Source organism: Hyperoodon ampullatus (genome assembly GCF_949752795.1).
Source record: "Hyperoodon ampullatus genome assembly, chromosome: 2".
Classification (NCBI taxonomy): Eukaryota; Metazoa; Chordata; class Mammalia; order Artiodactyla; family Ziphiidae; genus Hyperoodon; species Hyperoodon ampullatus.
Window position 1 is genome coordinate 110,114,036 of NC_136915.1, and position 24,179 is coordinate 110,138,214.

A 24,179-nucleotide genomic window follows, 5' to 3' on the forward strand; every position below is an offset into this window, starting at 1 on the left:
TGGAGGCAAAGACAAGTAAGTAGCCTATTCATGCTCTCCAATCTCCTTGCTTATAAGAGAATAAGCCAAGTAGGAGACGGATTTTTTTCAAGCCTAAAACACCTCAGTTCCCATCAGTGAATCTTATTCTTCCGTTCAAAGCACTGGAAATAACTTTGTGCAAGACAAGACAGGAGTAGAAGTAGGTAAAGTTGGCAAGCAAGAGCAAGGCTATATCCTTAAGTCTGATTATTTTTATAAACACGCATGCATGTGCGTATGCACGCACACACACACACGGAGTGAATGTCACTGGTTTAATAACAAATAATTTTATATGCTACAGAAATCTGTCTCATGCTAAAATTGTTCCTCCCTTTATTATACAGAAGCCAGTGGGAACTTTTGGGAAAAAGAAGAACTAGGAAAATGAAACCCATAAAAACATAAATGAAAGCTAAATACCAACATTAATATGACCATAATGGATTTTATTTTAATTACCAGTTTTAATCTGCTTCCACATTAAAATTTTTTCTAGATCGCTTAGGAGCAGATGTGACTTGTTTCCTTCAGCCAAACTAGGGCAAAAGGACTGAATAACATTAAATGGGGGGGGGGTGGAGGTGGGGGCAAAAACAAGACAGAAAGATAGTATAAATACAAAAAAAAAAACACCTTATACACTGATAATCATCCCCCTCTAAAATAAAAATCTACTATCATAGAACCTAATACCAAGCCAAAGCCAAGCACAACTGGATAGAAAAAATACCAGGTATTTACCCACACAAATGAGACAGAAAATGGATAATTTCATTCTTCTGGAATGGCTGGAGGGGTGGGGGTGGGGGTTATTGTAGGCTTGGCCTTTACTGTGTATTTACACTAATATTAAGATCAAAGTAAACTTTTTATGAGCACTGTCACTAATGAAACATTTTCTAAAGATGAGCTACAAAATATATTACCTGCATGTGGATAAAAAGAACAGATTATATTCATTAAAGGAGAAAATTCTAAAAGTTTTGCCAGATTCAATCAAAAAATTTAAGAGTTAAAACACCTCTTCTATCTCAGAAAAAAAAAGAAGAAAGAATTTGCCATTCATTTTCCATCCACATTAACTCATACCTGTCAGGGCATTTTCCGAAGTGGAAAGCTGCTCACGAAGTTTGTCCACATCATCTGGGTGCACCTGATCATAGAGTGTGCTACCAAACCATTCAGACTGCGGCTGGTTCAAAACAGGGGTCACTGAGTCAGAGACATATACCACCCGGCCTGTCTCACATGAGACAATAAACAGAAAGCCATCTGCTGCCTCCAAGATCAAATGTTTCAGTTCCTGCCCAAGGAAGAGAAATACAAGTTAATACTGAACTCTTCTAAAAAACCAAATATTATTCATGGAAAGAAGTAAGACACTTCAGGCCATATGTATCTCTCCATAAGTAATTGCTGGCTTCTGTCTAATCCACAGGCACAGCTTTGCAACCTAAATGTAACTACCCTCACGGACAGAAGAGTTTTTTCCAATAGGTATTTCCTCAATGTGTCTATGTCACTATCCACCTCCTCCTCTTTACCTCAGAACTCAAGACAGGGAATAAAAAGGCTTACCATTAACAATAATTGAGTTCTTGGGCTTCCCTGGTGGCACAGTGGTTAAGAATCCGCCTGCCAATGCAGGGGACACGGGTTCAAGCCCTGGCCTGGGAAGTTCCCACATGCCGTGGAGCCACGAAGCCCATGCGCCACAACTACTGACCCTGTGCTCTAGAGCCCGCTCGCCACAACTACTGAAGCCCCCATGCCTAGAGCCCATGCTCCGCCACAAGAAAAGCCACCACAATGAGAAGCCTGCGCACCGCAACTAAGAGTGGCCCCCACTCGCCACAACTAGAGAAAGCCCGTGCACAGCAATGAAGACCCAACACAGCCAAAAATAAATAAATTAAATAAATAAATAAATCTTAAAAAATTATTTTTTAAATAAATAATTGAGTTCTTGATCTCACTCTCTCTGGTCTCTTTTTAGGATCTTGCTCTACAAATACTGGCGTTTTTCTCTCTCTTTCCCCTCAGATCTTTTTTTTTTTTAATTAATTAATTTATTTATGTATTTATTTTTGGCTGCGTTGCGTCCTCGTTGCTGTGCGCAGGCTTTCTCTAGTTGTGGCGAGCGGGGGCCACCCTTTGTTGCAGTGCGCGGGCTTCTCATTGCGCTGGCTTCTCTTGTTGCGGAGCACAGGCTCTTGGCGCACAGGCTTCAGTCGTTGTGGGTCACGGGCTCTAGAGTGCAGGCTCAGTAGTTGTGGCGCATGGGCTTAGTTGCTCCGCCGTATGTGGGATCTTCCTGGACGAGGGCTCAAACCTGTGTCCCCTGCACTGGCAGGTGGATTCTTAACCACTGCACCATGAGGGAAGTCCCTCCCCTCAGATCTTAAACATGATCAAGTTTTCTCAATTCTATACAAAACTTCCCTCAACTTTGCCCAATTCATCTTTCAGTGCCAAGCTTAAATTAAGAGTAGTGTTACACTCACTAGCTCTACTCTCTTACTTTTCACTTATTTCTCAAACCCACTGCAATCTTCACTCTAAACCACTACATTCATGTTTTTTCAGGTTACTAATGTATTTCTAACTGCCAACTCAAGTCCCCTTTCCTGAGTCCATATCATTTTACTCAATCTCACTGCATATCTGATAGTGTTGTTCATTTTATCCTTTAAATTTTATTTCTCCCTAGCTTCTATGACACTGCACTCCAACTTATACTTCCTTTCCAAATGTGCCTTCTCTGCTTCACGTTCCCTTTCCTTTGTTCAAGTCTCAAGTGTAGGCATTTCCAAGGTTCTATCTTAAGTTCTCTTCTCTATTCCATACTCTCTTCCTGAGAAATCATATCCACTCCTCCACTAAGAAATGATACCCAAATCTATATGCCTAGACTTGCCTAAAATCTATTAAGCATCTCCAAATAGACATTTTACCAGCAATTCAATTTCAACATTTCAAAACCTGTCATTTCCCCCTTCAAAAATAATCCTCTGTGCTCTTCTAGCATTCCCTTTCTTGATTAACAGTAACCCCTTCCTCTCAGGATACAGGCCTCAAAACTCTAACTCCTTTTTCTCACACTCCAGGGATAACTCAGTTTTATCAATTTTATTTTCAAATACAACGTCACTGTCCTAGTCATCTCATGCCAAGACAAATGGTCTTCCTGCTTTCACTGTCTCCAATCCATCCTTAAAATGCTACCACATTTTTTATAGCTCCCCATTGCCTAAAAATTAAAATCTAAATTATTTAACATAACACCTAAATATTCCATCATCAGGTCCCAGCCTACTTTCCTATTACCATCTCCCAAGGCATGCTAAACTACCTGATTTTCCTTAAATAACCTGATTATTCTCACTATGCTTTTGATCAAGTTATTTCCAATATTTACAACACTATTCCCCTATTCTTTGCTTTCCATATTTGCACTTCTACAGGACTTATTACTGCACCTCCTTCTGATACAGAACTGATTCTGTGTTTATATTATGATTGATTTACTTACATGTCTGTTTCTACCAGTGACTATCTCTTACCATTCTTTACATTTCTAATAGCACAAAGCACCTGGTTAGCTTACAAAATGTGCATTACTGGAGTTTGTTGAATCAATATCTGTATGTGTCCTGTTAGAACAAATTAGCTATTTCACTGTACATATATATAAAATCTGTGCTATATGTACTTTCATATAGACCATCCTATTTGGAAAATTCTTATTGCTTTCTTCCAAATTATATTCTTTCTTTCCTTCTAATACTCTGAATAAAAGCATGGCATCACAGGTCAATTTTTTCTTCCCTATATTTGCTATATTTTACAAATTTTTCTGCAATAACCAGGTGTTATTTTTAATAAAACACAACATGGCTTCCTTACTCTTTGAAGTTTTTGCTGACTGTTCTCACTCAGGCCTGGCCATTCTATTCACTTTAGCTATCCCTCTAGTATGTGTGTGTATATATATATATATATATATATATATATACACACACACATATATATACACACACACACACATTAATCCTATATAAATTATTAATAAGTTTTTTTAAGGCATTTCTTCTCCGTACCCATTTTCCTATCATTTTTCACTTATGTGTGTATCCTACCACTCACATATTCATATTCAGACTGAGTTCCTGAAAGGCTGGAAATGTTTTTGCCTTCTCTATTTTTCTCATAGTGCATCAAATGTAACAGAGCACATCTCTAAGCAACAACAACTTCCTATTAGACTCCTTGTATCACTAAAACTGGAAGCTGCTTCAAGAATAAAAAATAGTTTCCTTCCATCCTCTATAACCCTAAAGCCAAGGAAAAGGACTGGTTCATGGACACAGTCATTTCTTCTCCCTGTGATTCCACTGTTCTTTATGAGTACAGTTCTAAAGTACCTATAAGTTTTGCTAAATAGCTTTCACAATTCTTCTCTACTTCTCACTGCTCCAAAGCTAATAAACGGTATAGTCAGGGATCAAAACTCACTTTCCCATGGTCTGAATATTTCCTTCAGAGCGGAATTCTTGTGCTTTAAAGAATCTACAGGGGGCTTCCCTGGTGGCGCAGTGGTTGAGAGTCCACCTGCCGATGCAGGGGACACAGGTTCGTGCCCCGGTCCGGGAGAATCCCACATGCCGCAGAGCGACTAGGCCCGTGAGCCATGGCCGCTGAGCCTGCGCGTCTGGAGCCTGTGCTCCGCATCGGGAGAGGCCACAACAGTGAGAGGCCCGCGTACCACAAAAAAAAAAAAAAAGAATCTACAGGGACTTCCCTAGTGGCACAGTGGTTAAGAATCTGCCTGCCAATGCAGGGGACACGGGTTTGAGCCCTGGTCCGGGAAGATCCCATATGCTGCGGAGCAACTAAGCCCATGTGCCACAACTACTGAGCCTGTTCTCTAGAGCCCACAAACCACAACTACTGAGCCCGCAAGCCACAACTACCGAAGCTCGCGCGCCTAGAGCCCGTGCTCCACAACAAGAGAAGCCACCGCAATGAGAAGAAGCCTGCGCACCACAACTAAGAGTAGTCCCCGCTCACCGCAACTAGAAAAAGCCTGCACGCAGCAACAAAGACCCAAAGCAGTCGAAAAATAAATTAAATAAATAAATAAATAAGAAACTACAGACTCAGCTCTGCTCTGACTCCCAATATAATGCGCTATTCAGGATTATGGTCATCTACCCCAAAAGGATCAAAACCTTCAAAAGATTCTAGACTCTCTCAGCTGTGCTTCCCAGAGACCTGATCAGTGAGGAAAGACGGCTTGTAGGTGCCATCAGTGGATGTGTTGCCAGTTCCTCGCAAGGACTTCATGTGAGAAACCGCCATGCGTAAGATGGTTAGCTTGTCTGGTTTTCGAGCCAGGGCACTACAGGTGGGTACCATGTCTGACAGTTCTGTTATGTAGGCTGTCATCTTGTTCCGTCGGCGCCGTTCAATTTCACTATGGTTTTCCCTGCATGGAGAGAGAGAGAGGAGAAGCCCCATCCAGGTGGTCACATCTGGCCATTTGGGAGCCGGGAGAGAGATATGAATACCAAGTGAGCTGCTGAAGAAATACGGTATTTAGATTTAGTGATGCTTAAGTCTCAGAAGTTAAAGTAAGGTTTGCCAAACTTCTCATGCAGAGCAAGTATGGAATAGAAACTAATATGGCAGACAGGGTACAAGCAGATACCAGTAATTCTAACTCCTGGAAACTTCACTTCCTATGTAAATTACCACCCCCTCAGAACAAAATGTGTTTTAAGAAATGACAGTCTTGGGAAGCAGCCACATAGCACAGGGAGATCACCTCAGTGCTTTGTGACCACCTAGAGGGGTGGGATAGGGAGGGTGGGAGGGATGGAGACACAAGAGGGAAGAGATACGGGGATATATGTATATGTATAGCTGAATCACTTTGTTATAAAGCAGAAACTAACACACCATTGTAAAGCAATTATACTCCAATAAAGATGTTAGAAAAAGAAGAAATGACAGTCTTAAAAAATGTTGAAAGCAGCTTGGCTGATTTCATGTATACCAATTCAACTTTTTAAAGGCTGAAAACATAAAATGACCAATTTTTTCCAACACAAGTATGTTGCTCAACAGCTGATACAAGAATTGATAGTATAGATTCCCTTGGTCTATAAAATGCTGTTTGTTCTAAGCATCTCTCTTATTCTCAACACTAGACAGCAGAATTGGAAGTTTTACTTGTCCCACTAATGCACAAAGCCCTACCTTCTCTATCTGGGTTTGGTGCCAGTACACTGAGCTCATGAGATTTGTAAGATATCATCTACTAGAGGTCCCTTATGGGTGCCCAATTTGGGACAAAGTGAACTGGAGAACAGGAGTGAAGTGGACAGGAAGATGTTTAAAGGCCTGAAAACATACAATCTGGATCTCACCAGGGTAAGTGGAACATATCTCCAATACTGACTTCCTCAGAATCAGAGTATCATTGTTAAAAATAATAATCCAGTAGTTTTCAAACTGGATTTCTGAAAAGCCTAATAGTTCCTCAGTGTCTTCTATGGGACTGCTTCAAGGAGAGACCCAAACAACATGCTACATTTCTGTTTTTACTTGAGCAGCTTTGCTTTTGTCTTTTTTATTGACTTCTATTACCACTTAAGGATTCTATTGGAACAAAAGTTCTCTGCCAAAACAAAAAGAACACAACAAATCTAACATAAATCTTCTTTATGATAAGAGCAAACTAAGGTCAAGCAGTTAATCGACTCTTCTAAGGGCTGCCCTCATTCCCAATGAATGCAATGTTCTTCCCACCATACCACACCAATCAGGTTTATGAAGAGTGAAAGAGTTCGTAGGAGGCATAAGTTGAAATGGCAGCAAAATGAGCTTGCGGCTCAGCTGAAAGAGGAAATGGTAGGTAAGAGGGGGGAAGTAATAAAAACTGGTACTGGTATTAGTGATCTACCTCCTACTGAGTCATCCCAAACCACAGAGACCAAAAAACAGGAAAATTTGGGCACAACATTTCTTCCACAGTATTTCTACATTATCAACAACAGTCTCCAAAGAGAACTCCATAGAGTCTCCTTTACTGAAAAGGTCTCACAACATAGATTCACATTTAGTTACTTTGCCTGAGAAACATAAAATTCTAAGCTCAAACATAAAGCACCCATTTTCCTAGTATCTGACAGATTTCTGACACTGAAATCCATAAGGCTGATCTTTTAAATAGCCACATCTAGGCTGCTAAGCTTTTCTGGGAAACACAAAAGATTCAATCACCAAAGCAACACCAGTACTGCCGTGACAAAGTAATCTAGGCTGTGAGCCTACATAGGAAAATAAGGGTGAGTCTTCTAGAGTGGTGTGGAGTAAATACTGAGGCCTAAAGACTGGGAACTAATTGCAAACACAGATATATTTATTGGTTTTCTGATAAAGGAATATTTCCCTGCCAAAGCACCAAATGGCACAGCTGCACTGTTTCTGAAAGCTTTTTATTCTGTGAAACTTAGTGCTAAGATAAAGATAAAAAGAGAAATCTATAAAAACTAATAGCAATTTCTTAAATTCCTAAGTAAAGTTCCTTCAACCACCCACTTTCTGATGGGGGGAAGCCAAAGTTCCTGTTACACACAAACTTCTAAAAATCCCGTCCTCTCTTGCCACAGACAAGGAAACACACGAAGAGAAAGGGGAAGAAAAGAGCAGAATAAGAAAAAGGATAGAAAAAGCAGCATGATCTGCTTCATCATGCCAAAAGACACTGTTCTCCTACCTGGCGAGTCTCTCCTTATCCGCAGAGCTCTGCTCATCATCCGACCTAAAAACAGAATTAACGAACTAAGCTAAAAGTAAAATAAAAAGAAAGAAGGAAGGAAGGAAGGGAGGGAGGGAGGAAGGGAAGAAGGGAAGAAAGAGGAAGAAAGGAAGGGAGGGAGGAAGGGAAGGAGAGAGGGAAGGGACAGAGAAAAAAGGGAAGGGAAGGGAAGGAAAGAAAAGAAATAGAACAAAACAGATGCAGAGAAGAGAGGGGAAAATGGAAATATGGACAAGAACCTTGCCTGTAACTCTACAAAGCCATCTGTTAGGATTAAGAAAAAGTAACTTACAGGACAAAGGTCAACATAAAAGCAAGGCCAATATTTATTATAATTAACATAATCTGAGCACAGTAAGCCAATCATTCTCTGTAGAAACCAAGGATATACAGTTTGAACAAGAAACAAACAGGGAATACCATTCTTACACACTGCTCCCAATCTGAAAAAAAAATGATATCCACATATGCTATTCTATAATGAAAAAAAATCAAACAGTATATCATGATAAGAATGTCAAACAAGTGATCACAATCTTTCTATAACACACATGCAGCACACATGCACTCACAGACAAAAGAACCAAACAGCTTCACTGGAGAAATTACATAAATAAAACTAAGAGCTAAGTTTCTGATATATCCCCTATCAATGATTTGATCCTAAAGTAGTAAATTTCTATTCAGTCACTTTCCCATTTCTCTGCTATAAAGCCGTAACATTGCTAGATCCTAATACCAACTCCCCCTTCCCTGGAGGGGGCTACAAAGATTATCACTAAATTTCTCTGGATAACTAAAATACTATAAGGGTTGGTGACAACTGAAGAAACAAGGTGTTGGTAGGCCAGTTTATCAGTAATCAATTCCATCTTAAATATATATATAAATATAAAGAGATTAACAACAAATGGAGTAAGAAAAAAAGTCTAAGTATGACATAACAGGCTGAAAGACTAGCTACTAAAAATGACAAGTATAATGACTTTATCGATATATGGGAAAGTTTCTAAAAAATGGCCAGCAGGAAAAAAAAAAGAGACAAAAAATAACATAGTAATGATAAGAACCATGTGAAAACTTATGCATACTGACCAGAAGAGAAAGAAAACAGTGATATTAAGTGAAGTTTCATGTTCATTGGGTTGTTATAATTCCTTAACAAACTACAAGTCATTTTTTCAAAAAGTTGGGAAAATTCATTTAAGCTTCTGAAGGCCCCTCTAACTGAATTCCGAAGGAGGATATGTGAGGTGAACTAGCTTAACAAATCATATCTTAAAGAAATGAGTTCTGGGAATTCCCTGAAGTCCAGTGGTTAGGACTCTGCACTTTCACTGCTGAGAGCACAGGTTCAACCCCTGGTCAGCGAACTAAGATCCCACAAGCCACACAGTGTGGCCAAAAAGAAAAAAAAAAAGAAAAAGAAATGAGTTCTTTTGTTTGAAAGTTAAATATCTAAAATTCCTATTACTACTCCTACCCCTACAGATCCATAATCCCTTACCCACTCTAATATTTCCGAGTGAAATACATGAATGTATGTATATTCACATTAAGCAAGACAAATGAAGGCTAAAACAGTTCAGGTCATGTTTTCATAGCTTTTAGGAATTTCAGTCAAGAGACTGTGAATCTGTACCACCACTACTATTTGATGGCTTCACTTTCCAATGCAGCTTTTGAAAAACTACTCCCCAAATCCCTATTATTAACTTCTCATTTTAGAGATGGTTCACATCCTAAAATGTTTACAAGTATCTACTATCTACTTCGATAAACAAATTCTTCAAAAACCTCTTAAATTCACTCCTTTCCTACTGTCATTGCCACCATTCTAGCCCAGGCCCTCACAATTTTATCACTGTCTTATTATTTCAATAGCCTCCTATCTACCTCCCTGACTACAGTGCTTCTGTTTAATCAGTCCTATATACTGCTACTAGAGAAAAATCCCATATGCATTTTATATATCAGCATATCATTCAAAGCTTATGATGGCATCTCACTGCTTCAGAGTAGTTTTAAACTACTCTGACTGATATTTCTTAGCCCTCTAGATCAACTGTTCTCAATGTATGGGCCCCAGACCAGCAGTATCAGCAATGAATAAATAGTAAATGCTTATTAGTTAAGCACTGGATTTGGGATTATTCACTTTTCTGAGGTGGCTGCAAACTCGATTTTTAAAAAACAAATAATTTACCACTTAATAATATATAGAATCAACTTTCTAAAAATAAACCAATATTTGACTTGAGAAGGATCTGTTTAATAAAGCAAAGTATTTTTCATCCTCTTGACAGATAAACATATTTTTTTCAATAAAAGCTCCAGTCTTCACATAAATCATTTCTTTGCTGTTATCTTTAAAAGAATAAAACCATTATCTATACAGATTTTGAAGATCCACTTAATAATAAATGCAACAAAGAAATTCATATTGTTTGTGTTTCTGTGGACACTGTATAGCTATCTATCACATACATAAAAACACTGGCTAAAATATACCATTAGTTTGAAGCCGTAAGTCTGAAGACCTGTTACCCGAACGTAAACAACAAGTATAATACTAAGTTTCACCAGCTTTCAGAAGAAGAAACAGACTGGATAGAGAAATTAACTCTCACTGAGATAAAATTAAAACTCAGTATTTTTGAATCGCCTGGTCCCACGACAAGGACCAAGATGCTCTACTACATTACCTGGCAAACCGCTCCTTATCATTAGACATCTGATCATCATCACACCTGAAGGAGAAAAAAAGGGGCTTAGTCCAAGGCATTACACTTGTTATATCTATTTCACTCTGAAAGGAAAACTAGAAAGGGGTAAAAAATATTCAACAAAAAAAAAAGCCAATGAAAAGGCATCACAAAACAATAGAGCTAATAACAGCATCCCACAGAACTTAAAAATCCATGATTAGGGCTTCCCTGGTGGCGCAGTGGTTGAGAGTCTGCCTGCCGATGCAGGGGACACGGGTTCATGCCCCGGTCCGGGAGGATCCCACATGCTGCGGAGCGGCTAGGCCCGTGAGCCATGGCCGCTGAGCCTGCGCGTCCGGAGCCTGCGCTGTGCAACAGGAGAGGCCACAACAGTGAGAGGTCCGCGTACCGCAAAAAAAAAAAAAAAAAAAAAAAAAATCCATGATTATTATTTGTCAGGTTTCTAATGTGTCCTTTACTCTTACTTATCAGACATTCCAAAAAAAGATGATGATCTCATGAGGGCACAGCTGACTACCCTGTCAACACCACTGAGGTTAGGGTTGTTTTGTTTTTGTTTTTCATTAATTATGGCAAAAAGCATATAACACAAAATTTACCATCTTAACCATTTTTAAGTGTACAATTCAGTGGTGCTAACTACAATATATTCACACTTGTACAAAGTATCTCTAGAACTTTTTCACCTTGAAAAACTGAAATTCTATAGCTACTGAACACCATCCTCCCACTCTCCCAGCCCCCATCCCACGCCCAGCTCCTGGCAACCACCATTCTACTTTCTGTCTCTCTGATTTCGGCTACTTTAGATCCTCATATAAGTGAAATCGTACAGTATTTATCTTTTTGTGACTGGCTCATTTCATTTAGTATAATGTCCTCAAGGTTCACCCACATTGTACTATGTGATAGAATTTCCTTCTTTTTTAAGGCTGAATAATATTCCACCAGCTGTATATACCACACTTCTTTATCTATTCATTTGTCAATGGATATTTGGGGTGCTTCCACCTCTCAGCTACTGTGAAAAATCGGGCAGTGAACATGAGTGTGCAAATATCTCTCCAAGATCCTGCTTTCAATTCTTTTGGATATATAACCAGAAGTGGCACTGCTGGATCATATGATAATTCTGTTTTTAATGTTTCAAGGAACCTCCATACTGTTTTCCAAAGTGGCCACACCATTTTAGATTCCCACCCACAGTACACAAGAGTTCCAATTCCCCCATATCCTCACCAACACTTGTTATTTTCTGGGTTTTTTCATGGTGGCCAGCCTAATGGCCTACTCATTGTGGTTTTTTTTTTTTTTTTTTTTTGTGGTACGCGGGCCTCCCACCGCTGTGGCCTCTCCCGTCGCAGAGCACAGGCTCTGGACATGCAGGCTCAGCGGCCACGGCTCACGGGCCCAGCCGCTCCGCGGCACGTGGGATCCTCCCGGACCGGGGCACGAACCCGCGTCCCCTGCATCGGCAGGCGGACTCTCAACCACCGCGCCACCAGGGAAGGCCCCTCATTGTGGTTTTGATTTACATTTCTCTGATTAGTGATCATGAGCATCTTTCCATATGCTTTTTGGCCATTTGTGTATCTTCTTTGGAGAAATGTCTATTAAAAGTCCTTTGCCCATTTTTTAATCAGGTTGTTTTTTTGTTATTGAGTTGCAGGAGTTCTTCAAGTATCATGGAAATTAACCCCTTAACAGATATATGACTGGCAAATACTTTCTTCCATTCCATGGGTTACCTTTTCACTCTGTTTCCTTTGATGTGCAAAAGTTTCTAAGAGTCTTAAACTATGACTTAAACAAAGAACTTTATCTCTTTGACTAAGGAAACACAATCCATTCATCTCAACAACTTCTACTTAATAAGCTGATAAATCCTGTTTGCTACTACAGAAACCGAAAGGAGGATGTGTTGAAGGAGGAAAACCTAACTCTGAAAACATTACTCTACTCTCTGGATGATCTAAATTTTCCTCTTCTCACTCACTGTCACAGAGTATAGCAAAGACCTATCAACTTTGGGCAGAAAGAGCTTTTGGGAGATAGGTAAGACTCACAAAATTTGCAGTTAAACCAGTTATTAAATTACAGCCAGGGCTTCCCTGGTGGCACAGTGGTTGAGAATCCGCCTGCCAATGCAGGCGACATGGGTTCAAGCTGTGGTCCGGGAAGATCCTACATGCCACGGAGCAACTAAGCCTGTGCGCCACAACTACTGAGCCTGCGCTCTAGAGCCCGTGAGCCACAACTACTGAAGCCCACATGCCTAGAGCCCATGCTCCATAACAAGAGAAGCCACCTCAATGAGAAGCCCAACGAAGAGTAGCCCCTGCTCACCGCAACTAGAGAAAAGCCCGCGAGCAGCCATAAATAAATAAATAAATAAATAAATAAATAAATAAATTACAGCCAGAATTTATACTGTTCCTTCACAGGCTATAAATGCTCAACTAATTTGACCCCAAGAATTTTCAAAATTTTTGAAAATAACTGGAAAGCAGAAGTAGAACAATGGGCAAACATGGAATTTGGGCTCAAGGACAAATGGTTTCTAAGACATAAAATATACTATAGATCAGATGCTACAAACTTTTAATGAAAACAGTGATCTAAGCTGAAAAAAGAGACCTATAATTTACATATTAATTTTGTTTGTTTGTTTGTTTTAATTTACTTTTGGCTGCATTGGGTCTTCGTTGCTGTGCACAGGCTTTCTCTAGTTGCGGCGAGCAGGGGCTACTTTTCGTTGCAGTGTGTGGGCTTCTCACTGTGGTGGCTTCTCTTGTCGCGGAGCATGGGCTCTAAGCGCACAGGCTTCAGTAGTTGTGGCACATGGGCTCAGTAGCTGCAGTGCACAGGCTTAGTTGCTCCGCGGCATGTGGGATTTTCCCGGACCAGGGCTCGAACCCATGTCCCCTGCATTGGCAGGTGGATTCTTAACCACTGCACTACCAGGGAAGTCCTTTCATATTAATTTTGAATCTCAAGAATGAACCATCCAGATATTTGCTACTCAAAGTGTGGTCAGTGGACCAGAAGTAGCAGCAACACTTAGGAATCTATTAGAATGCAGAATCTTGGATACTACCACAGACCTAATGAATTATAATCTCTATCTTATCAAGAACCCCTGGTGGATTTGTACATGCATTTGTTTGAATTTGAGATGCATTATTTTAGATACTAGCAACTCTGATATTGTACCTAGAATTTCAAAGACTTTATATTCTTAAAAATTATTTTATAGATGTTGTCTGGAGAATATAACAAAATGACACTTGGGACTTCACTGGTTGCACAGTGGTTAAGAATCCACCTGCCAACGCAGGGGACACAGGTTTGAGCCCTGGTCCCAGAATATCTCACATGCCGCAGAGCAACTAAGCCTGTGTGCCACAACTACCGAGCCTGCACCCTAGAGCCCACGAGCCACAACTATCAGTAGTTAGTTAGTTAGTAGAGCCCGTGTGCCACAACTACTGAAGCCCGCATGCCTATAGCGTTATATATAGCCTATATCTCTCTGTTGTCTGTGCTCTGCAACAAGAGAAGCTGCTGCAATGAGAAGCATGCGCACCACAATGAAGAGTAGCCCTCGCTCGCTGCAACTAGAGAAAGCCCACTCACAGCAATGAAGACCCAATGCAGCCAAAAATAAATAAATTAAAAAAATAAATTTTTTTAAAAAATGACACTTGAACAAAGTGATGAAAAGAGGTAATAAATTACAGCTTTCATCCACCAAGGAGATTTAATATTGATTTACAGATACAACGCAAATAAGACTTTCACTCATTGACCAAAGTGGAGAATTGCAATTAAAAAAAAAAAATGTACTGGGAATTCCCTGGCGGTCAAACCAATGGTTAGGACTCCACGCTTCCACTGCAGGAGACATGGGTTCGATCCCTGGTTGGGGAACTAAGATCCCACAAGCTGCGAGGCCAAAAAAAAAAGTACTGATGGTCAAATAAAAAAAATTGGTGATGCCTCACTTGGGCATAATGACCTACTTGGTAAGATGAATTATGAAAACCTTTTTTTATGGTTGGGGAAAAGACAAATAAACCTTTTTAAATTTGCATATAGTTTGTGACTACCAGATTTTGTGGAAATGGAAGCAATGACTCAGGGATAGAGCTAACTGATAGATATAAATAAGACTAGTGGTTACCTCTATCTCATTCATATGCACAACACAGTTCCACTAACAGTATTTATCATTATAATTAGGCATTCCTAATTGGAGGAATTCCCAATGGAACTATATGGAAAAAGTCTATTCTTGAACAGAAATTGAAATCTCTACCCCTCTTCGCATTTGTTGACACTCATTAAGTCTCAAGAGCTCTCTTGGAGAATTGCTTTCTCCAATATTTTGCAACTATCCCTTTATGGTCGCCAAGTCATGGTTGTTGTTTTCAAGAATATATGGCAGTGTTCTGCGACTAGGCAGTAGCTAGAAACACAAGCTTTCACTTTAAACATTGCAAAAACAACAACAATAATAAAAAAAGATACACAGATAGATGTAACTGACTAAACTAAGCATTATAAAACTAAACAATGGCAAGCAATTTACAATATGGGCATCCTCTGTGTAAAAACAAAAACTGAGGAGACAATGAGTGTGTGTATGTGCACACATATGTGCATTTAAATACACTTACATATGCACTGAATATTTCTGGAAGGATACTTAATAAACTGGAAACTATAATTGTCTAAGGGGAAGGATTCTGAAGGTCTGAAGTGAAGGAAGATGTACTTTCATTACATATAACTTTGCACCGTTTAAAAATTTTGCAATATAATGTTTATATTTAAGAATTTAGTTAATAAAACAAACAAATAATGAAGCCTGGGAGCTCACATAATAAAATAAATTGTTTAAACAATAGGGCTCCTTGGGCTTCCCTGGTGGCGCAGTGGTTGAGAGTCCGCCTGCCGATGCAGGGGACACCGGTTCGTGCCCCGGTCTGGGAGGATCCCACATGCCGCGGAGCGGCTGGGCCCGTGAGCCATGGCCGCTGAGCCTGCGCGTCCAGAGCCTGTGCTCCGCAATGGGAGAGGCCACAACAGTGAGAGGCCCGCGTACCGCCAAAAAAAAAAAGGGCTCCTTTATTTATTTCTCAAATATTTGTTATTCTGCAATGTAGACGCTACCTAGGTAATATTTTCAAATTTGAAAAGAAAAAAGGCAGGTTGCAGTCAAGGTTATCTTCCATTCTTTGACTCTTACTGCTTTCCTTACTTAAAAACAAAGCCAAGGGCTTCCCTGGTGGCGCAGTGGTTGAGAGTCCACCTGCCGATGCAGGGGACACGGGTTCGTGCCCCGGTCCGGGAAGATCCCACATGCCGCGGAGCGGCTGGGCCCGTGAGCCATGGCCGCTGAGCCTGCGTGTCCGGAGCCTGTGCTCCGCAACGGGAGAGGCCACAACAGTGAGAGACCCACGTACCGCAAAAAACAAACAAACAAAAAAAAACAAAGCCAAGTAACTGGTCTTAAGCAAAAATTAAAATTTCCCCTTTCTGAAAGAACTCCTTCATCAATATACTGAAAAGTCCATTTTCAGTTCTCCAGAAGATTCACTACTCAAAGATACAAATTCCAATTCCTGCTCTGTAGGAGAAGTCAATGAGTATTAGAGGGCATGAAAGATTAGTACATTAATGACCCCCAAACTAATTACACCTTGCAGTATTCACTACCTGGTATAGCGCCATCCTATACTGAATCAGGACTCGGACATACGACTTGCTTTAGCCAATGGGACAACAGCAAATGTCAATCCAAAGCAATAGCTTGATAAGCATTTAGACTGGGACCTGCCCTTTGGATTGCAGCCATCACCATGTAAAGACACTCAGTCTGCCCTCCTTAAGGATAAAAGACCACAAAGAAAGAGATACCCAGCCTTATCAGCTGAGTCCAGTTCCCAGCTGACAAGGCAGCTGAATGCAGTCTTATGAGTGAGTCTAGGCAAGATCAGCAGAATAACCATCTAACCAATCCACAGAATTGTGAGAAATAATAAATCATTGTTCTTTCTAAGCCACACAACAACAGATAACTGATACAGAGGGTCTTGTAAATTCTCTGCTCTCCCCTCATTGACCTCTTTCCTCTGGAGCTATTACCAGAATGCTTGAAAATTTTATGGGGTATAATGTAATAGGTAAGTTTAGTTTTAGGATGAAGCACTCTCCTTAGGCCTAAAGACAAAAATATTATGAGTCAGAAATTTAAAGATAATGAAATAATTTTTAATATCAGAAATCTAGAGAAAGTTTTTTTAAGATCTTACCTCAAAAATTTACTGTTCCCTTCTCCATCATCATCAAAATCCAATCTGGGGAAAGCCAACAAAAAATATTATAAGCCTATTGAAAATGCAGAACATTAAAAAAATTAAAATTCTAAATCCACAAGCTATCTGAACACCCACTCAGATGGAAGAAGGAAAAGAGGAAGTGGAATAAGTAAAGGTATATACCTCTTCCTTTGTACCAAACTGGGCAAAGAAATTGGCCAATCAAAAAGGAATACTGGGGTTTCCCTGGTGGCGCAGTGGTTGAGAGTCCGCCTGCCGATGCAGGGGACACAGGTTCGTGCCCCGGTCTGGGAAGATCCCACATGCCGCGAAGCGGCTAGGCCCGTGAGCCATGGCCGCTGAGCCTGTGCGTCCGGAGCCTGTGCTCCGCAACGGGAGAGGCCACAACAGTGAGAGGCCCGCGTACCGCAAAAATAAAAAAAAAAAGGAATTCCTATTGCTACCTTTCATTTTCCTAGGGTAGCAATCCACCTTTGCCAAAGTTTTACATCACAGTACAACCTCTACAAAAGGAGCAGGATCAACTCAAAAACACAAGAAATAATTAATATGAATAATTCAGGTCCGTTTTTCATTTCTATAGTCTGCTTTAGGCTATGTTAAGCTCTCTGAAACATCTCTCAAAACAGTGATGTTCCATAGGGACTGATTTTAAGACCTCTGGAGGTTGGCTGGTTGGTTGGTTGGTTGGTTGGTTGTTTTTTGGCTGCGCTGCACAGCTTGTGGGATCTTAGTTCCCAAGGGACTGAACCCAGGATTGAACCCGTGCCCTCAGCAGTGAAACTGCAGAGTTCTAACCACTGAACCAACAGGGAATTCCCCGAAGGTTGTTAAATAATGTTTCTCTCCTTCATTCACCTAATGAACATGTAATATATGCTACATTCCGGATACTGTGCTAGATGAGGTGAAAACAAAAGACTTGCCCTCAAGGGATTCTTTGCCTAGACAAATAAAATACACAAGTGAGAATGAGAAAGCGTCATATGGAGAGCACAATCAATAAGCTTTAAATGTTTAGTAAAAGCAGAGGTGACTTTCATTTCAAGGGATTAGGCAAGATTATAAGTAACAAGATAGGCCAATCTCCTATTAATCTCTATACTCGATTAAACTAAAACATTACTCATGCTACCACCTTAACCCAATGATCCTGGCATCTCTACTAGTGTGATAACCTGATGTTATGGGCCTCTAAATGGGTTATATATGAAGTACACAGCATCAACCCTGAAAGTGTCCATTCCTCTTCCTCTCTGTAGCCCCAGATCACCTATCAAAGTCTACCTATTTACCCAATAACTCCATTTCTAAGAATCTATCCTAAAGAAATAACTCAGAGAAAAAAATTTATGTACAAAGATATTCATTAAGCATTATATATAACAGCAAATCTTCAAAACAGTTTAAGTGTCCCAAAATAGCAATTAAGTACATCCCCTCTATGTAAGTATTTTAAATTATGTTTCTATAGCATATGTAACAATACGGAAAAAAGGTTATTGGATACAATTAGGTGAAAAGATCAGGCTATATAAACCTACATAATTATATGATTATAACTATTTAAAGAAATCTACATATAGAATAAAGAATGAAGTAATTACACTAAAAAAACTGATGGGAGATGACTTTGGGTAGTAGAATTATTGCTTTTAGTCTTCTTTCTATATTTTCCAATTTTTCTTTTAAAAAATGTATATTTCTTTTAATATATTTTCCTGATTATCAATAAAACATACTCACTTCATAAAATCTAGAAATAGCTAAAAACAAAAGAAAAAATAAATCACCCATAATCCCATCACCCATACATCTGATGAGTATCCTTTCAGTTTTTTGCTATGCACACGTTATTTATATAGTTTTTTCTGATAGAGTTGGTATATTACATACACTGTAACCTTTTTTTTATTTTATTCTTTTTTTAAAATATATTTTATTTATTGATTGATTGATTGATTGATTGGCTGCGTTGGGTCTTCCGTTGCTGTGTGCCTTTCTCTAGTTGCGGTGAGTGAAGCCTACTCTTCGTTGTGGTGCGAGGGCTTCTCATTGTGATGGCTTCTCTTGTTGCAGAGCACAGGCTCTAGCGCGCAGGCTGCAGTAGTTGTGGCACACGGGCTTCAGTTGTTGTGGCTTGTGGGCTCTAGAGTGCAGGCTCAGTAGTTGTGGCACTCGGGCTTAGTTGCTCCGTGGTATGTGGGATCTTCCGGACCACGGCTTGAACCCATGTCCCCTGCATTGGCAGGCGGATTCTTAACCACTGCACTACCAGGGAAGCCCCTGTAACCTCTTTTCTCAATATACTGTAAACTTTTTTCTGTACCAACACATATTTGTCACTTCTAATAGCTGTACGTTTTCAATGCAACTTTATCAATCCCCTAATTTTGATAATACTGCTTCTAATTGTTTGCTGTTATATGTGACCATAACACTGTGTTTAAGAGAGTAGACAATAAAGCTAACCTCCCAAAGTTCACATCACAGATCTTCCACTTACTAGCTTTAAAACCTTGGGTAAGTTACTTATTCACCATATACCTCAGTAAATGAGTTAAAATGTATAAAGCTTTGGAGACATAGCAAGTCTTAATATGCTACTCATGTTAACACCTTAACCCAGGGATCACTCTTTCATTACTACTGGTAAGAGGAAACTTAAAGACTAGTTATAACACTAGCTACATAATTATTAAAAGCAAAAGAAAGAAAAAAAAATTCAATACTTTAATACTTTAAAAAATTGGTAAAATACTACCCATTCTTCCAGGCCTTTCTAAAGCAACTTCTTTCCTGAAGCCTTTCCCAATTTCTACCAACCAATGGTGGTATTTCCATACACTGAAACACACAGCAGTGTATTTGTTCCTTTCTTAGCAAACCTGGCATATTCTATCTTGAATTATATTTATGCGTGTAATGATTATCCCTTTCAGAACATAAGCAACTAAAAGACGAAGACTGTGCCTTATTTACCTTTGTATCCTAGTAGCAATCAGCACAATGACTTACGCTAATGAGGCATCTAATAAATAATTTTGGAACTGAATGGACTCTAGGTTCCAAACAAGGCAACATGTCAATAACTTAAAGGAGACATATTCTACAGTTCAGCATTCTCTAAATTCAGAAAAGTAAAAAGCTTACCAGGGACTTCCCTGGTGGCACAGCAGTTAAGAATCCACCTGCCAATGCAGGGGACATAGGTTCGATCCCTGGTCTGGGAAGATCCCACATGCTGTGGAGCAACTAAGCCCGTGCACCACAACTACTGAGCCTGCGCTCTAGGGCCCGCAAGCCACCACTACGGAGCCTGAGCACCACAACTACTGAAGCCCGCGTGCCCTAGAGCCCTTGCGCTGCAACTATTAAGCCTGTGTGCTGCAACTACTGATGCCTACGCACCTACAGCCCGTGCTCCGCAACAAAAGAAGCCACCGCAATGAGAAGCCCATGCACCGCTATGAAGAGTAGCCCCTGCCTGCCACAAGTAGAGAAAGCCCACATGCAGCAGCAAAGACCCAACGCAGCCAAGAAAAAGAAAGCCTACCAAAAAAATTTTGAGAATGCAGATACAAAGCTTAATGAAAGCAGTGAAATCTTCTCAGCAAAGGTGAAATCTTTCGGCTTAGCCAGAGTCCTTTACCTCTTAGAGATTTTTGTTTTAAAAAAACAAAACAAAACTGCTTGTAAGAAACTAAGATAAAAACATCAATTCCATACAAAGAAAAATCCAGGGACTAAAGAAAGTTATCTGATCGGAGTGTAGTAAGTAGCCAGAAGAAGTGAGAGGGTTAGGAATAGATGGTTCAGCGACTAACAAAATCAGGCTGGTTTAAAGGAGAGACGTTTGTAACATACTACACTCAAACTCACCCTGGTCGCCGCTTAATAGCCCTCTGGACAATGGCTCCTCCACCTTGAATCCCAGGCCCAGGGTTTCCAGAGGCAATGGCTGGACCCAGTGATGGTACATCTGATGTCATTTCTGTCAGAGAAAAACAGAAATACAGATTTTAAAAAGATTGTTCTTGCTTATCATCATCATCAAACTGGCTAGAAGAAAGGCTCAAGCTATGGATAAAATCTCAGGAGTTTGCTAGAAAACCCAAATGTTCACGTCCAGACTGCTTTTCTTGAATTCTTACCCTGGGAAAAGATTTCCCTACACTTCAATTCCCCTAACTTCATACAGTTTGGAAAAGGGAGCATATATTCTATGGCCTTTTCTTTTAAAAGCTGGTAATAGTGACATAATATTAATCTAAAACACACACACAAATTGGTTTACATACTTCACTAATGCAACAAATATATATAACTTAGCTCCTCTGATTTATTTTTTTTGGAAAATACAAAAAAAAAACAAAATTATAAAAATCACCTAAATTCTAATACTCAAAAAAAATTATATAGAGTAGGGACTTCCCTGGTGGTCCAGTGGTAAAGACTCTGTGCTCCCAGTGCAGGGGGCCTGGGTTCAATCCCTGGTCAGGGAACTAGATCCCACGTGCTGCAATGAAGACCCAGTGCAGCCAAATAAATATATAAATATGTTTTTTTTTAAGTTGAGCTCATTTTATTTCTTATTTTTTCCCTCAGATTATATACACCTATCTCTCTGATCAAAAACAGGCACATTTGGTCATGGCTAATTATGTTCCAGAAAGCCTGCTACAATTTTTGCTCCCACTAACAGGATATGAGAGTACCTACTTCCCTCACCAGGACTGGATATTATACTTTTTAATTTCACCAAACCTGACAGGTAAAAATGGTACAGTATTTGTTTTAATTCTTGTATCTTTTTACATTCGTCATCTGAAATCAATGAGTTGACTCTTCATATCTTTAATACTTTTATACTGCATATTTTTTTCTAATGAATTTGTAAGATCAGTATATAAAGGATATTAAAGGATATCAATATATAAAAGACAATATATGCCTGTTATGTATTACAAATATTTTTTCATCACTTACCTTAGCCTTTAAATATATAACATTTCACAATTTTATGCTGTAAAATTTATCAGTGTTTTCCTAAATAATTCCGGGATTTCTGTCTTACTTAGGAAAGCTCCCCACCCTCGAGATTATTTCTATATTTTCTTATAATACTTTCGTGTTTCACATTTAGATTTTTAATCCATCTGGAATTTACTACTTATGCTTACCTGGCATAAGGCAGGACTCTGATTATTTTCTTAAACATGGTTAGATAATTATTCTAATATCATTTATGGGATAATCCATCCTTTCCTCACTTATTGGAAATGACTCCTTTACTACTTTACTTTTACTTTACTACTTTACTTTACTTTTAGTTGTCTACAAATAATTGATCTCTTTCTATACTTTTATTCTGTATTAATATATTTTCCAGCTCCTGTGTCAATACTGAACACGTTTGATAACGACAGCTTTATAGTACATTTGAATTATCTAATAGGAAAGTCCTCCATTCTCCATTAATTTATTTTACAAAATATTCTTATTAAATGTCATATACTACTTCTGCTTCAGCCAAAAATAAATAAATAAAATTTAAAAAAAATTTTTTAATAAAAAAAAAAGTTTAAGAGATGAGTGGGAAATCAACACATTCTCTGATGATGGAAAACTAAGGAGGATTTGTCATGAGCAGAACTATCCTAAAAGAATAGCTAAACAGGGACTTCCCTGGTGGTCCAGGGGTTAAGAATCCACCTTCCAATGCAGAGGACGTGGGTTCGATCCCTGGTCAGGGAACTAAGATCCCACATGCTGCGGGGCAACTAAGCCTGCACCCTGCAACTTCTAAGCATGCAGGCCACAACTAGAGAGCCCGTGTGCTGCAAACTACAGAGCCCACGCGCTCTGGAGCCCGCACGCCACAACTACAGAGCCCACATGCTCTGCAACACAGGTGCCACAACTACAGAGAAGCTTGCGCGCCACAACGAGGAGTCCGCACCGCAGGGGAGGATCCTGCATGCCGCCAACAAAGATCCCGCATACCTCAACTAAGACTCAACACAGCCAAAAATAAAATAAATAAGTATTAAAAAAAACTTAAAAGAAAAAAAAGAAAATTAGCAAAGATATAGAAGTTCTCAATGATACCTCAATCAACAGGGTCCAATTAACATTTATAAAAACACTACACCCAACAACAGCAGATATACATTCTTTTCAAGTGTCCCCAAAACATATACCAAGATAGACCATATCCTGGGCCTTTAAACAAACCTCAACACATATAAAAGAACTGCGGGAATTCCCTGGTGGTCCAGTGGTTAAAAATCCGCCTTCCAATGCAGGGGATGCGGGTTCGATCCCTGGTTGGGGAACTAAGATCCCACATGCCACGGGGCAACCAAAACTGCGAGCCACAACTGGAGAGAAGTGCCACAACTACTGAGCCCGCATGCTCTTGAGCCCGCAACTAGAGAGAAGCCGACAATGAAGAGCCCGCACACTGCAAGGAAGACCCAGTGCAGCCAAAAATTTAAAAAAATAAATAAATAAAATAATCATAGATTGGATTCTCCAACCACAGTGGAATCAAACTATTTAGAAATCAGTAACAGAAAGATAACAGGAAAATCTCCATTCACTCGGACATTAAATAACACATTTCTAAATAATCAGTCAAAGAGGAAGTCTCAAAGGGAATAAAAAGTACAGTGAACTAAAATTAAAATGAGGGACTTCCCTGGTGGCGCAGTGGTTAAGAATCCGCCTGCCAATGCAGGGGACACAGGTTCAAGCCCTGGTCCGGGAAGATCCCACATGTTGCGGAGCAACTAAGCCTGTGCACCACAACTACTGAGCCTGCGCTCTACAGCCCGCAAGCCACAACTACTGAGCCCACCCACGTGCCACAACTAGTGAAGCCCGTGTGCCTAGAGCCCGTGCTCCACAACACGAGAAGCCACTGCAATGAAAAGCTCATGCACTACAACGAAGAGCAGCCCCCACTCACTGCAACTAGAGAAAGCCCATGCACAGCAATGAAGACCCAACACAGCCAAAAATAAATAAATTTATTTTTAAAAAAATTTTTAATGAAATTACAAGATGGTAAAATTTGTGGGACACCCCAAAAGCTACAGTCATTAAAATGCTATATTAGAAAAGAGGAAAAGTCAAATAAATCATCTAAACTTCCACCTCAAGAACCTAGGATAAATAAATAAATAAATAAATAAACAAACAAACAAACAAACCCAAAGCAAGCAAAAGGAAGGAAATAATGGAAAACACAAA

The 24,179-nt window shown here is 39.7% G+C and overlaps 1 protein-coding gene across 8 annotated transcripts in view; it reads right to left on the reverse strand.

The window, feature by feature from the left end:
• The window catches only part of ARNT (aryl hydrocarbon receptor nuclear translocator), a gene marked incomplete at both ends in the record, with an annotated part of 40,195 nt that extends 19,279 nt beyond the window's left edge, over positions 1 to 20,916 (reverse strand). For 4 of the 8 annotated variants that reach the window (XM_079697188.1, XM_079697189.1, XM_079697187.1 and 1 more), the window contains 3 exons: positions 1,114 to 1,327; positions 5,299 to 5,512; positions 10,555 to 10,598. In XM_079697188.1, the coding sequence (XP_079553314.1) occupies positions 1,114 to 1,327; positions 5,299 to 5,512; positions 10,555 to 10,583 (457 nt within the window). Of the gene's footprint in view, positions 1 to 1,113; positions 1,328 to 5,298; positions 5,513 to 7,807; positions 7,853 to 10,554; positions 10,600 to 16,895; positions 16,941 to 20,804 lie in introns of those variants that run through there. The other 4 variants (XM_079697184.1, XM_079697183.1, XM_079697182.1 and 1 more) reach the window with 2 other exon arrangements.
• Between the last annotated feature and the right edge of the window lie 3,263 nt (positions 20,917 to 24,179).